Source organism: Hypanus sabinus, chromosome 17 (assembly GCF_030144855.1).
Source record: "Hypanus sabinus isolate sHypSab1 chromosome 17, sHypSab1.hap1, whole genome shotgun sequence".
Classification (NCBI taxonomy): Eukaryota; Metazoa; Chordata; class Chondrichthyes; order Myliobatiformes; family Dasyatidae; genus Hypanus; species Hypanus sabinus.
Genome location: NC_082722.1, coordinates 53,679,279 through 53,694,724, shown reverse-complemented (window position 1 = coordinate 53,694,724; position 15,446 = coordinate 53,679,279). Strand labels below are relative to the sequence as shown.

General features: G+C 36.0%; 1 protein-coding gene across 3 annotated transcripts in view; it reads left to right on the top strand.

Annotated features, from left to right (window-relative positions):
- adat1 (adenosine deaminase tRNA specific 1) overlaps window positions 1-15,446 on the top strand; it is a 65,106-nt gene that overhangs the window by 34,753 nt on the left and 14,907 nt on the right. For 2 of the 3 annotated variants that reach the window (XM_059993102.1, XM_059993101.1), the window contains 3 exons: window positions 9,202-9,301; window positions 12,264-12,350; window positions 14,313-14,929. In XM_059993102.1, coding sequence (XP_059849085.1) covers window positions 9,202-9,301; window positions 12,264-12,350; window positions 14,313-14,574 — 449 coding nt within the window. In that variant the 3' untranslated portion in view covers window positions 14,575-14,929. Of the gene's footprint in view, window positions 1-9,201; window positions 9,302-12,263; window positions 12,351-14,312; window positions 14,930-15,446 lie in introns of those variants that run through there. The other variant, XM_059993103.1, reaches the window with a different exon arrangement.

Genomic DNA, 15,446 nt, shown 5'->3' with positions numbered 1-15,446 from the left:
AATATGTAAATTTAGGAAGGGGCGTATAGCCCGATGGGAGTTCGGAGAGCTGGGTTAAGCACAATAGGCAGCAATTTAAACAGAGAGAGGAGAAATGGGCTAAAAATTCTATATCTGAATGCACGAAGTGTCAGAAATAAGGCAGATGAGCTTGAAGCTCAGGTGCGAATGGGTAACTATGATGTTGTTGGGATAACGGAGACATGGCTGCAGGGAGATCAGACCTGGGAAATGAATGTACAAGGGTATACGTGCTATCATAGGGACAGAAATGTGGGCAGAGGGGGTGGGGTGGCCCTGTTGGTGAGGAATGAGATTCAGTCCTTTGCAAGGGGGGACATAGGATCAGGAGAAGTGGAGTGTGGATAGAACTGAGGAACAGTAAGGGCAAAAAGACCATAATGGGTGTTGTCTACAGGCCCCCAAACAGTAGCATGGATATTGGGTGCAAGTTGAATAGGGAGTTAGCATTGGCATGTGGCAAAGGTAATGTCGCAGTAGTTATGGGGGATTTCAACATGCAGGTGAACTGGGAGAATCAGGTTGGTGCTGGACCCCAGGATAGGGAGTTTGTAGAGTGCCTACGGGATGCATTCTTGGAACAGCTTGTACGAGAGCCGACCAGGGACAAGGCTATTCTGGATTTAGTGTTGTGTAATGAACAGGATTTGATAAGCGATCTTCAAGTAAACGAGCCATTAGGAGGTAGTGACCATAATATGATGTTTTTATCTGCAATTTGAGAAGGATAAGGGCAGATTGGAGGTGTCAGTGTTGCAGTTGAACAAAGGAGACTATGGAGCCATGAGGGAGGAGCTGGCCAAAGTTAAATGGACGGATATCCTAGCAGAAAAGACAGTGGAACAGCAATGGCAGGTATTCTTGGGAATAATGCACAAGGTGCAAAATCAGTTCATCCCCCGGAGAAGGAAGGATTCAAAGGGGGGGAAGGGACCACAGTGGTTGACAAAGGAAGTCAGAGATTGCATAGCATTAAAAAAAAATAAGTATGACAGAGCTAAGGTGAGGTAAGGGAAGACAGATGATTGGGAAATTTTTAAGGAACAACAGAACTTAACTAAAAAGGCAATATGGGGAGAAAAAATGAGGTACGAACGCAAGCTAGCCAGGAATATAAAGGAGGATAGCAAAAGCTTTTTTAGTTTTGTGAAGAGAAAGAAGATAGTTAAGAACAATGCTGGGTCCTTGAAGAATGAATTGGGTGAAATTGTTATGGGAAACAGAGAAATGGCAGAGGAATTTAATAAGTACTTTAGATCTGTCTTCACTGGGGAAGACACAAGCAATCTCCCAGATGTATGGATAGGCCAAGGACATAGGGTGACAGAGGAAATTAAACAGATTGACATTAGGAAGGAAACGGTGATGAGTAGACTGATGGGACTGAAGACTAACAAATCCCCAGGTCCAGATGGTCTGCATTCTAGGGTACTAAAGGAGGTGGCTCTGGAAATTGCGGATGCATTGGTAATCATTTTCCAATGTTCCTTAGATTCAGGATCAGTTCCTGAGGATTGGAGAATGGCTAATGTTATCCCACTTTTTAAGAAAGGAGGGGGGGCATCACGTGATGACATAGGATCGAGATGTTGGGAATCCAGCTCCCTCGTAAAAAGTAATGAAATAGGGTTTAAATGAAGAAGAGTTAACAAATATCTACTAGAAACTATTTATAAGTAACTCAGGATTATCTTTTGATATGGCTCCTAAACCGAAACAGAAGAAAGCTACTACTTCGAAGACTGCGCAAGTCGGCGGGGAAAAAGGCCTAACCGTCTCAGCAAAGCCTCGGACTCAAGTTGGATCTCCTCCTGGCAAAGTGCATGGCACTTCAGATGATGCGGGACAGGAAGTTGCAGCAATGTCGGCGGTCTCTAAGAAGAAACGGCAAGAACAACGCATGCACGAAGAATCAAGTATGCATGAACAGATATTAACAAAACTACAAATCCCAACTACAGCTGGAAGTGAATCGGAAGTGGAATCAGACTCTTTGGGAAATTCAGAGGAAGAAGAAGAGGAAAGAAGGAAGAGATTAAAGGAGACATAAAAGATATCCTGATATATATTATGAATGAATTAAAAGCTATAAAAAGGATGCAGAATACACTCGATAATGTGGTGGAAAAACTAAAGAAGATGGATAATAAAGTTAAAGAGATGGAAGTAAAAGTGGAAGAAAACACTGAAAGAATAGATAAGATAGAAGACAATAATCTTGCCTGGACAATAGAAAGAAAACGGATGTTGGAAAAAATAGATGCGCTTGAAAACTCTAGTAGACGAAATACTATCAAAATTGTTGGTCTTATGGAAGGTACAGAGGGAGAAAATCCAATAAAATTCTTTCAAGAATGGATTCTGAAAATTTTGGAAATGAAAGAAGGAAGCCAAGTAATTGAAATTGAAAGAGCACACAGAGCTTTAAGACCAAGACCTCAACAAGATCAAAATCCAAGATCAATTTTGATAAAATGCTGAAGGTACCAAGTTAAAGAAATGATCTTGAAGGCAGCTACTCAAGGTGCTAAAAAGAGAAATGGGCCATTGATAATAGAAGGAAAAAGAGTTTTTATCCAGACATTAGTTACGATCTTCTGAAGAGGCGGAAGGAATTTAATCCAGTGAAAAAATCTTTATGGGAAAAGGGCTATAAATTTTTATTGAGCTACCCAGCAAAATTGATAATTTTCCTGGATAACGAAGAAAGAAGATTTTTCGTTGACTACCGGAAAGCGGAAAAATTTGTACAAGAATTACCTGATGTCCACGAAGAGAAGTAAAGAATTATAGAAATGAAATGGACTAATAATAAAGACTGAAACAAGGTTGGACTTGACAGACATTTATAAAAAAAAATAGTTGAGTATTAATTGGGAGTAGAGACATTAATTATTGTTTTTTTTCATCACTAATATATTTTCTTTTTTTTTTTTGCGGGGGAGCTGGAGGAGCTCCTGATCGATGGCTGCGAGTTTCACGTGTACAATCATGGCGATTGGCATGACCTGTAAAATTGGGGCGGGGGGTAATGTTGCGTACTTTTTATTCGCAACATTAGTGGGGGGGCACTTTGTTTTTTTTTCTTATATTAGTTATCGTTCTTCTATTTTTCTTCTTTTTTGCCTGGATGGTTGGGGAGAAACTCATAGCAACATGGAGAATTTTAAAGAGTTCCCAAGGTATTATGAATGATTAATTTAGTTAATTTTTTAAGTTTTAATGTTAATGATATTAATGGACCTGTGAAAAGAAAAAGAGTTTTAACATATATTAAGAAAATGAAAGAAGATATAGCTTTTTTACAAGAAACACATTTAACAGAAACAGAACATAAGAAATTAAAGAGGGATTGGGTTGGAAATGTCATTGCAGCTTCATTTAATTCAAAATCGAGAGGAGTTGCAATTTTGGTTAATAAATCTTTACCAATTAAAATACAAAATGTAGTAATTGATTCTGTCGGGAGATATGTGATTATACATTGTCAAATTTTTTCAGAATTATGGACTTTTATGAACATTTATGCACCAGATGAAAATGATGCAAAATTCATACAAGAAGTTTTTTTGAACTTGGCTGATGCACATGATAAAATATTAATAGGTGGAAATTTTAATTTTTGTTTAGATCCAGTTTTGGATAGGTCAACTAAAATTGCTACAAAATCAAAAGTAATAAAACTAACTTTATCATTAATAAAAGATTTAAACCTGATTGATATATGGAGGAAAATTAATCCAAGAGAAAGAGATTATTCATTTTATTCAAATAGACATAAAACTTACTCAAGGATTGATTTTTTTTTTATTATCAAAAAATATTCAAGATAGAGTGAAAAGTGTGGAATATAAAGCAAGAATACTGTCAGATCATTCCCCCTTGATAATGACGATGATAATGATGGATAAGGAGGAATCGATTTATAGATGGAGATTTAATTCAATTTTACTAAAACGTCAAGATTTTTGTGATTTTATGAAAAACCAGATTCAATTTTTTTTGGATACAAATTTACATTCAGTTGAGGATAAAATTGTATTATGGGAAGCGATGAAAGCATATTTAAGGGGTCAGATTATAAGTTATACATCTAAAATTAAGAAGGAATACATGGCAGAAATAGATCAATTGGAAAAAGATATCATAAAGTTAGAAAAAGAATCTCAAAGATATATGACGGAAGAAAAACAAAGACAACTTGTTAATAAAAAACTACAATATAATACACTCCAGACATATCGTACAGAAAAAGTAATTATGAGAACTAAACAGAAATATTACGAATTAGGTGAAAGATCACATAAAATTCTTGCTTGGCAGTTGAAAACAGAACAGGCTTCTAAAACAATAAATGCAATTAGAACAAGTGTAAATAAGGTTACTTATAAACCTTTACAAATTAATGAAACTTTAAAAATTTTTTATACTGAACTATATCAATCAGAATCACAAAATAAGATTGCTGAGATAGATAAATTTTTATCACAAATAACCCTTCCAAAATTAAATTTGGAAGAACAGAAAGGATTAGATATGCCCTTTACATTAAAAGAGGTTGAAGAAGCTTTAGGATCACTTTAGAGTAATAAATCCCCAGGAGAAGATGGTTTTCCTCCTGAATTTCATTAAAAAATTAAATATTTATTAATTCCTCCTTTTATGGAATTAATATACCAAGTAGAAAGAATGCATAAACTCCCACAATCTTTTTTAACAGCGATCATAACTGTATTGCCAAAAAAAGATGAGAGATCCTTTAAAACCAACATCATATAGGCCTATTTCTTTGTTGAATACAGATTATAAATTAATAGCAAAAATTTTATCTGATAGAATATCTAAATATTTACCAAAATTAATACATATGGATCAAACAGGTTTTATTAAAAACAATCAATGGATAATATAACCCGGTTACTTAGTATAATTCATTTGGCACAAAAAAAGAGAGGAAGTGAGTGTGGCAGTTGCTTTGGATGCAGAAAAAGCATTTGATAGATTGGAATGGGATTTTTTATTTAAGGTATTGGAAAAATATGAATTAGGAAAATCTTTTATACAATGGATTAAAACCTTAAATACTAATCCTCAAGCTAAAATAGTTACAAATGGTCAGATTTCAACACCGTTTTGTTTAACGAGGTCAACTAGACCAGGCTGCCCATTATCACCTGCTTTATTTGTATTGGCAATAGAACCATTAGCTGAATTAATTAGAACAGATTCAGACATTGAGGGCTTTAGAGTTAATCAAGAAGAATATAAGATTAATTTATTTGCTGATGATGTTTTGATTTATTTAACAAACCCATTGCAATCTTTGTAAAGATTATCTTTTAGATTGGAAGAATATGGGAAAGTATCAGGGTATAAAGTAAATTGGGCTAAAAGTGAAATTTATCCCTACCAAAGGAAATTATAATCAATGTCGATCAGTAACTCAATTTCGATGGTCAATAAATGGGATAAAATATTTAGGTATTAGAGTTGATAATGATGTAAAAAATTTATATAAACAAAATTATTTGCCATTATTAAAAAAAAATAAAAGAGGATCTTGATAAATGGATGATGTTACCAATAACATTAATAGGTAGAGTTAATGCTGTAAAAGTGAATATATTTCCTAGATTGCAATATTTATTCCAAACTTTACCAATACAATTACCTCAGAAGTTTTTTCAAGAACTGAATAAATATGTAAGGAAATCTCTTTGGAAAGGAAAGATGTCAAGAATATCATTGGAAAAATTGACATGTAAATTTGATTTAGAAAATTGAATTTCCAAATTTTAAGAATTATTATAAAGCAAATCAACTTAGATTTATTGCGTCTTTTTTTGATGAAGAAAAACCCGCATGGATTAGAATAGAATTAGAAAAGATTGGAGAAAACATACCAGAAGATTTTATATATAAATGGGAATCCAAATGGATACGGGAAAATAAAAGAATCTCCTATATTAAGACACTTGATTGATTTATGGAATAAGGTAAATAAGGACGATGAGATAAAGAAATCTTTATTAGCAAAAAGAACTTTAATTCAAAATAGGCTTATTCCTTTTACAATGGATAATAAACTTTTACATAATTGGTTCCAAAAGGGGATTAAATATATAGGTGATTGTTTTGAAGGAGGTATATTGATGTTGTTTAATCAATTAAAAAATAAATATAAAATATCAAATAACACTCTTTTCTGTTATTTTCAATTAAAGGCTTATTTACGAGAAAAGCTGGGACAAACAATGTTGATGCCAAAACCTAGTGAAATAGAAATATTGATTCAGAAAGGAAAAATTAAAAAATTTACATCTTGTATGTATAATTTGATTAAAAAACAGACAATTAAATCAGGAATTCATAAATCAAGACAAAAATGGGAATCTGATTTGAATGTTAAAATTGATGGAAAAAACTGGTTAAGATTATGCTCTGATAGTATGAGAAATACAATAAATGTTCGACTTAGATTAATACAATATAATTTTTTACAATTATATATAACACCACAGAAAATAAATAGATTAAATTCAAATATGTCTGACCAATGTTTTCAATGTAATCAAGAAATTGGTACTTTTTTACATTCTACTTGGTCTTGTTTTAAAATTCAACCATTTTGGATAAATTTAAGACTTTTATTGGAACAAGTTACTGGAATACAACTTCCACATAGTCCAGTATTATTTTTATTAGGAGACATTGAAGGGACAATACTGAAACTTGAATAAGTATCAGAAAAAATTTATAAAAATTGCATTGGCAGTAGCCAAAAAAGTTATCACAGTTACTTGGAAATCTGATTTATATTTAACTATGGATTGTTGGAATAATGAAATACATAGTTGTATTCCACTTGAAAAAATTACATACAATTTAAGAAATGAATATGATATGTTTTTGAAAATTTGGCTCCCATACTTACAAAAGATAGGATTAAATACATAGGTCCTTTGAAGATAAAATTATAAAGTAATTGGGGAAAGTAAAAATAAATATTAAAATTATTTTGAACTCCATGGAGCATGTGGGGATCCTCTGATATCCAGGCAATCTTTCTCTCTTTTTTTTCCTTCCTTAGATTAGGGTTGGGGGGGGGAGGGTTAAGGGGAGAGGGGAGGGTTAATATTATTTTTCTCACTATTTTATCATCACATTTATTCTTTGTAATTTTCTAAAATTTAATAAATAAATAAATATTAAAAAGAAAGAAAGAAAGGAGGGAGGGAGAAAACAGAGAACTATCATCCTGTCAGCCTAACATCAGTAGTAGGGAAGATGCTAGAGTCCATTATTAAGGATGAAATAGTGGCATATCTAGATAGCAGTGACAGGATTGGGCCAAGCCAGCATAGATTTACCAAGGGCAAATCATGCTTGACTAATCTATTGGAGTTTTTCGAGAATGTAACCAGGAAGTTCGACAAGGGAGATCCAGTGGATGTAGTGTACCTCGATTTTCAGAACGCATTTGATAAGGTCCCACATAGGAGATTGGTGGGTAAAATCAGAGCTCATGGCATTGGGGGGAAGACATTGACATGGATAGAAAACTGGTTGGCAGATAGAAAGCAAAGGGTAGCGGTGAATGGGTGTTTCTCAGAATGGCAGGTGGTGATTAGTGGGGTGCCACAGGGCTCGGTATTGGGACCACAGCTGTTTACGATTTACATCAACGATTTAGATGAAAGCATTGAGAATAACATCAGCAAGTTTGCTGATGATACTAAGCTGGGTGGCTGTGTGACATGTGATGAGGATGTTTGGAGAATTCAGGGTGACTTGGATAGGCTGGGTGAGTGGGCAGATACTTGACAGATGACGTTTAATGTGAATAAGTGTGAGGTTATCCATTCTTCTTCTATTTGTGCTAAACATGCCCTAATACAATTTAAGGTTGTACATAGAGCTCATTTGTCTAAGGATAAACTTGCTCGATTTTATTCTTATGTTAATCCAACCTGTGACAGATGTCATTCTGAAGTTGCTTCATTGACTCACATGTTTTGGTCTTGCCCTTGTTTGCAAAATTACTGGAAAGATATTTTCGGTATTATTTAAACAGTTCTGAATATCAATTTCCAACCGCATCCTATTACTGTAATTTTCAGTTTACCAATGGCGGATAATAGTCGTTTATCCTCCTCAGCTCGACGGATGATTGCATTTGTTACATTAATGGCTAGAAGATCTATTCTATTGAATTGGAAAGAAATTAATCTTCCAACTATATTTCAGTGGCTTTCTCAAACTATTTCTTGTTTGAGCTTAGAAAAAATTAGAAGTGTTGTCTTTGATCCTTCAGTTAAATTTGAAGAATCTTGGAGACCATTTATTCAACATTTTCATACAAGTTAAACTGTCTTTTCCTAAACCTCACTTTTATTATCCTTAATTATTTGGATGGAGGTTCAGAGTTATTGGCACTACTGTATATATTTGACATAATGCAATGGCCCATGTTGGTTAGTTTTTTTTCTCTCTTTCTTGGGGTTTTTTTTTTACTTCCTTTGTTCATAATTACTATGAGTTTGGGAGGTTATTATATATGGATTATCATCTATTTGAATGTTTACTTAAGCTATTAACTATGTACTGTCAAACTCTCTGTATTCTTGTTTCATTTATGTTTGTTTAAAAATTAATAAAAAGATTAAAAAAGAAAGAAAGGGAAAATAAACTCATGTACACTACTCCAAAAAAAAAGAATGGACTCCATTGAACGGGTATTATGCTCATATATTGGTGGGCATACACAGCTGCCACCCAAAACATTTCTGCTTTTTCTTCCTCCCACCCTCCATCGTACAGCTTCCAAAACCAGCCACATGTACAGCTCCCAGCTCCGAATGGAAATTCACAGGACAGAAAGATGTCATTCACTGCTTCATAGCTGGACTTCTGTACAGGAGCCACGGTCGTTCAACTCTGAGCAGGCAGAGAACATGTTTCTCATCTTAATTGCCCTTAATCACAAACCACCATATTTCCTTTTACAAATGCAGCTTTTTTAAAAAATCATGCCAACTTGGGGTTCACTATTCTGATGTAGTACTATTTCTGTATGTACTGATTGCTTGATTTATCTTGCTGTGTCTCTTTAAAAAAAATTCAAAAATTACTCTACAACAGTCATTACCTTATAAATTCTTTTTTTAAAATCCCTTGCAGCAGTAAGTTGGAGTGCTATACCAGACCAGCCACTAGATGTCTCTGTAAATGGCTATAAACAAGGAGCCACAAAAAAGATACTTGGAACCCCACAAGCGAGGTAAAGATTATTCATTTTAGTTGGCTAAGATATTGTTGATTTATAAATAAGTTTTGTACATTCACCCTAAAACATTTAGAATTAATTTAACATATAATTTAACATTTAGATTATAAGAGCAGGGATGTGATGTTGAGGCTCTATAAGCCACTCGTGAGACCATATTCGGAGTATTGTGTGCAGTTTTGGGCTCCTTATTTTAGAAAGGATATATTGACATTAGAGAGGGTTCAGAGAAGACTCACGAGAATGATTCCAGGAATGAAAGGGTTACCGTATGAGGAATGTCTGGCAGCTCTTGGGCTGTATTCCCTGGAGTTCAGGAGAATGAGGAGGGATCTCATAGAAACATTCCAAATGTTAAAAGGCCTGAACAGATTAGATGTGGCAAAGTTATTTCCTATGGTAGGGGAATGTAGGACAAGAGGGCATGACTTTCAGGATTGAAGGACATCCATTTAGAACAGAGATGCGGAGAAATTACTTTAGTCAGAGGGTGATAAATCTATGGAATTTGTTGCCACGAGCGGCTGTGGAGGCCAAGTCATTGGGTGCACTTAAGGCAGAGATAGATAGGTTCTTGAGTAGCCAGGGGATCAAAGGGTACGGGGAGAAGGCAGGGGATTGGGGATGACTGGAAGAATTGGATCAGCCCATGATTGAATGGTGGAGCAAACTTGATGGGCCAAATGGCCTACTCCTGCTCCTCTATCTAATGGTCTAACATTAGTCAGGGTATTCTTGATTCCTTTCTGTACACAGCAGTCAATAAGATGATTTGGTTAGTAGAGCAGATGTCATTTGAAATTTGATACAGAAATATGTGAGATGCTGAATTTTGAGAAGGATAACAAAATATTGCCTGTAACTGATTGAAAATGTCCGAAGAAATTTTTCAATAAGGAATTTGGATAGATTTACATGGCAAGTGAAGGACAAAGACAGGGAGGTAAACTGAGAGCTTGAACAGAAAGAGGTTTTTAAGAACACTTCTTTTGGAGAGGAATAAGATATGGCATTGGTTGGAATCGAGCTAAAGCTGCTGGTGGAACACTGCAGGTCAAATGACATTTGTATAGATGGGGATACTCGGTATCCCTGCATTGGGACTGAGAGGAGAGGAGAGATGAGATGGGCTGGAGCAGTGTAGCAGCCGCTGGCAGAGATGGCTGAAACCTGTTGTAGATTGGCATGATGGGCAGATGGGGCTGGGGTATAGAGGGAGTCGGAAGCTAGGAGGTGATGTGGAAGGGATGATGGGCAGATTGAAACCAGTGGGTCAGAGCAGGGGAAGAGTTTGGGAGGGAGGGAGAAAGGGGGAGCACAAACATGAGAAAATCTGCAGATGCTGGAAACCTTAAGCAACAGTCCTGATGAAGGGTCTGGGCCAGAAACGGTGACGGTTTACTCTTTACCATAGCTGCTGCTTGGCCTGCTGAGTTCATCCAGCATTTTGGTGTGTTACCTAGTCACTGCTTTGTATTGCATTCAGTGCTGGTTATGTGATCTCCTCTACACTGGTTTGACCAAGCATAGGCTAGATAAGTGGTTGGTCGCACTGTGGTGTAATAAGAGGTGAACCCACATTCATCACTGGGAAATTCCACCTGGAACATTTAAGATTCATTATAAATCAATATATGGCCAGGCTATGTCAATTACAGAATAGAAAGAATTGATAGAAGCACCACATGTCAATTTGTTCTCAATTTTCTCTCTTCTATTCCTGCTGTTTTCGGTCCCATACTTAATGAGAGAAGTATGCTCTGAGAAAATGGATGACATGCAGCAGGTGGTTCATTTCATTGTGCAACCTTGCTTGTGTTCCTCATCCTCTCAGCATACCCTCTTTCAGAAGCAGATGGTGACTACTGAGGCACCACAGAGATCATTGTTTGGGCTATATACATGTCTCTCAATGATTTGGATAAGGGATCTAAATTTGATATTTATAAGTTTGCTGATGATGTGAAACTGGATGGGAATGGCAAATATGAAGAAGATGCAAGAAATTTCAAAGTCATTTGGGGAAGTTCAATGAATGAAACACATACAGGCCGAAGACAGTATAATATAAGTAAATGTGAAATTATCCATGTACAATGTTAATCAAGATGGCTTCTTTGTTTTGTTAAGAGTAGGAATGCTTCTTTGTTATGATAAGTGTTTTCTCTCGCAGTTGTTTAGCTTTAGACTTGCTGATAATGGGATTGTATTCATTTGTTAACCAATTGGGAAATGTTATTTTGTCTTGTGGATCTGGGATTGGGGGTTTTTCACGGTCTTTTGAGGGAGTCGGGAAAAGGACGCCAAAGAAGGTAGACGTGTGCTGCACTGCTCGGTCGACCACCGGGGTGGTCCCAGGTGCGAGGACATGGAGGTTGGCGGAAAGTGACGAGGGGTCGAGTGGTTCGATGGTTGAGCTCCAACGATGTGCACTAAACTGACTGAACTTTGATAAGTTGGCACCTTTTATTTTCTTTTCCTTCATATACACTGTATTGTTAGTAATCTTTTAGTTCTAGTAAAATCTTTAAAGTATATTCTATAACGGTATCTGGTGTGAGTTTGATATTGTGTGTGCGTCACTGCATTAACTTGTTTTCAACAGCACCTGCGTATACGGGAGGTGGGGTTGGAGAGTGGCTGGAGTTCTTCCCCCAGACATATACCAGCCTGCTGAACAGCTGTTACATCCACTATGAGTCAGATGATTATTTAAATGATGACAGCTAAGTGTACAGAGGAATTTGGGATCTTGGTACATCAAACACTCACAGTAACATACACATGCAGCGTTCCTTTAAAATAGCAGTAAAAATTACATCATACCAATTAATATAAGAAGTGGTGTGTGAATCCATTCAGAAACTCAATAGCAATGTTTGGAGATGAAGTGGCATCATTAATACAAATAAATTTTGTGTTACAATGTGCTAAAGCTGGTTCTTTTTATTTATAGGTGTAAAATTTGCAAGGCTGAGCTTTTCGTGTTATTCCAAGGGCTCCTCTCTTTTCTTTCTGAGCAGAACTATCCAGAATCCCTTCGGTAGGTCACAATATATTTAGAAAAATATAGAAATATTTATAAAAGCCTAATCAAATATTGTTGGTTTACATGTTAGTTATAATTTGAGTGCATTTATTAGAGGACTGTTTAACAATGAAAGCCATTATTTTTATTCAAGTATAGATTACAAAACCAAGGGTTGAATACATTGAAATACAGTATTGCTGTATATCATGTCAGTTATAGTATTGCAATGAATAGCTGAGCAGAGTGCTTCCTAGTGATCTTACTTCTTAAGTGTTATCTAATAGTATCTAAATGTAGCAAGGAGTAGATGTTTATTAGTGTATTGTTAAGAATGAAATACATAATTAACATTCTTCTCAATTTCTCTCTGAAAAGTAATAGTTAAATGTCAGCGCATGGGTAATTTGTCTTTGTCTTGGCAAGTACAGTTCATTTAGAAATGCATGTATAAAGGGCACATTTTTACTTTTCGATATTGCATAAGATTGCACTATTAGGTCCAAAGAGTGAAGATTTGGGGTTATTTACACAAGTCATTAAAATTAATAAAGTTTAATAAAAATAGGAATGAAACCACTATAGCAAATGTTTCTATATAGTCCTCTGAGGTGAGGTAATGTCATTGAGGTACTGAAAATAATGAATTGGTAATGGGAAAATTATTCTTTCCTTCTGAGGAATATAAAAACAAATAAAGATGCTCTTGGAATGTGTTCTGAATCTGCGGTTAAAAGTAATCTCAGGGAAAACATTGCACAGAAGGAACATCTAAAATACGTCTTGAAGTAGGATAGATACTTGGAAATCAAGGGTATTGAAGAATATGGAGGAAAAGGTGAATGATTAAATTCATCAGAGCTGGCATGGTTAACAAAAATTAGAGGAATGAACTGCTTTGGCTCCTAGTTGTTAGACTTCAGGGTGAGAGATGCCTTTTTTGATGATTGTTCGGTTCAGCAGAATACTTTATACAGTTACTTTGCTTTATTGTCACCAAACAATTGATACTAGAGCGTACAATCATCACAGTGATATATGATTCTGCGCTTCGTGCTCCCTGAAGTACAAATGGAAGTAAATATAATAAAAATTTAAATTATAAATCATAATTAGAAAATAGAAAAGGGAAAGTAAGGTAGTGCAAGTTAGGTCTGGATATTTGGAAGGTACAGCCCAGATCCGGGTCAGGATCCGTTCAGCAGTCTTATCACAGTTGGAAAGAAGCTGTTCCCAAATCTGGCCGTACAAATCTTCAAGCTCCTGAACCTTTTCCCGGAGGGAAGAGGGACAAAAAGTGTGTTGGCTGGATGGGTCGTGTCCTTGATTATCCTGGCAGCACTGCACTGACAGTGAGTGGTGTAAAGTGAGTCCAAGGATGGAAGATTGGTTTGTGTGATATGCTGGGCTATGTTCACGATCTTCTGCAGCTTCTTCCGGTCTTGGACAGGACAACTCCCATACCAGGTTGTGATGCACCCTAGTTAGTTCTAGGCACAGGGAATAATTTGACAATGCTTGCCTTTGCCACCATACCTCACTAGTTAACACACAATTGTTCATCTAGTTTTGCCTATGGAACAAAACATAATCCCCTATTTTTTCAAACCCAAACTTAAATTATGCCAAATCACAAATAAACTCTTCTCGGGCTTCCAGCTGGGTACAGGCATCAATTATAACTGGCGTTTTGATGACAAACTCCGCCATCTTTATCAGGATGTTGCCTGGTAATACTTCAGGATTCATTGGCCCAAAATAGAGTGGTTCTTTCTACTCTGATTTACTGTGCGAAAACTATTTCAGACCTGGAGAATCTCCCTGAGGAAATGATACAATTATGCATGATATTCCTACAGAATGGATACAAGGTGGAGGAAATCAATCGGGCCCTTAAAAGGGCTGACAGGAAAACCAAGAAACCTAGTAACGAGGAGGAACCCATCACTACTGTCTGTTTTCTCTATATTCCTACAGTTTCTGGAGGATTGCCAGGATCCTGAAGAAATACTGGATTAATACCATCCACAAATCTGTAAGGAAGTGCAAATCACAGCTTATGCAGGTCAACGATGTCCTGGGACTCAGATCAGCCAGTGTTTTCAGGATTCCCTGTGAATGCAGAGCAGTGTATATCGGCCAGGAAGGGAAATCGGTGATAGTAGAACACTACGTTTGCAATTGCCATAGGATTGACTTCAGCACACAGTTTCAACACCTGGCAAAGGAAGCCATTTAAATAAAACTGGAGGAAAAGAATTTTAACAAAGATTCAGGTCATGCTCTGAGTAAGAACTAGAATTCAATTGTAAGCAAAGCAGGAGAGTGAAAACCTAATTGGTTGAGGACTAACAAATCAGAAGGGATGGACTACAGGGGTATAAGTACCACCAGACTAGACATACCCAGGCATCATTGATGAAGCTGGCAGAGTTTGTCATCAAAACATCGGTTAAAATCGATACCTGTATCCGACTGGAAGCCCAAGAAGAGTTTATTCATTATGTATGCTGGGAAAACAGAAGATTCTTTATGCCAAATTGGTTTGCAATCTAAGTTTATTCTGACTGGATCTGAACTGTTAAGTATTTGGTGTCTGCACTACAACAATTTTTGTTTGAATTTTATGGAACATTAACAAAATTCTTTGTTTCAACAGACTCTTGTGATATGGCCAGGAATAATTAAATGACATACTTTTGCTTTTATTGGAAGCTAACTCTCAAAGAAAAGATAGCTGATAGAATATTGTTAATCTTGTGCAGTACTAATATTTTGGTCTAAAATGAAAGAAGCAAGGAGAACCAGTACTTAACAAGGAAAAGGATATGAAGTATAGAAAGATGCCAATTTGTTAAGGATTTCAAGATAAAGAAGGAGGTTGTGTGGGGTTTGTGAAAGAACATTAAAATGTATAAGTCTTCATCTTCATATCCTCTCTCACCACAGGCAAAGTCGTATTATACTGTTCTATTATACAAGAAGGGAAATAGGGATAATCCTGAAAATGATTGTCCAGTGAATAGCATTTTAATGGTAAGGATGTTATTGGAGACGATTCTCAAGGATAAAATTTATAAGCAATTGGAAATATATCCCTAATTGGAGACT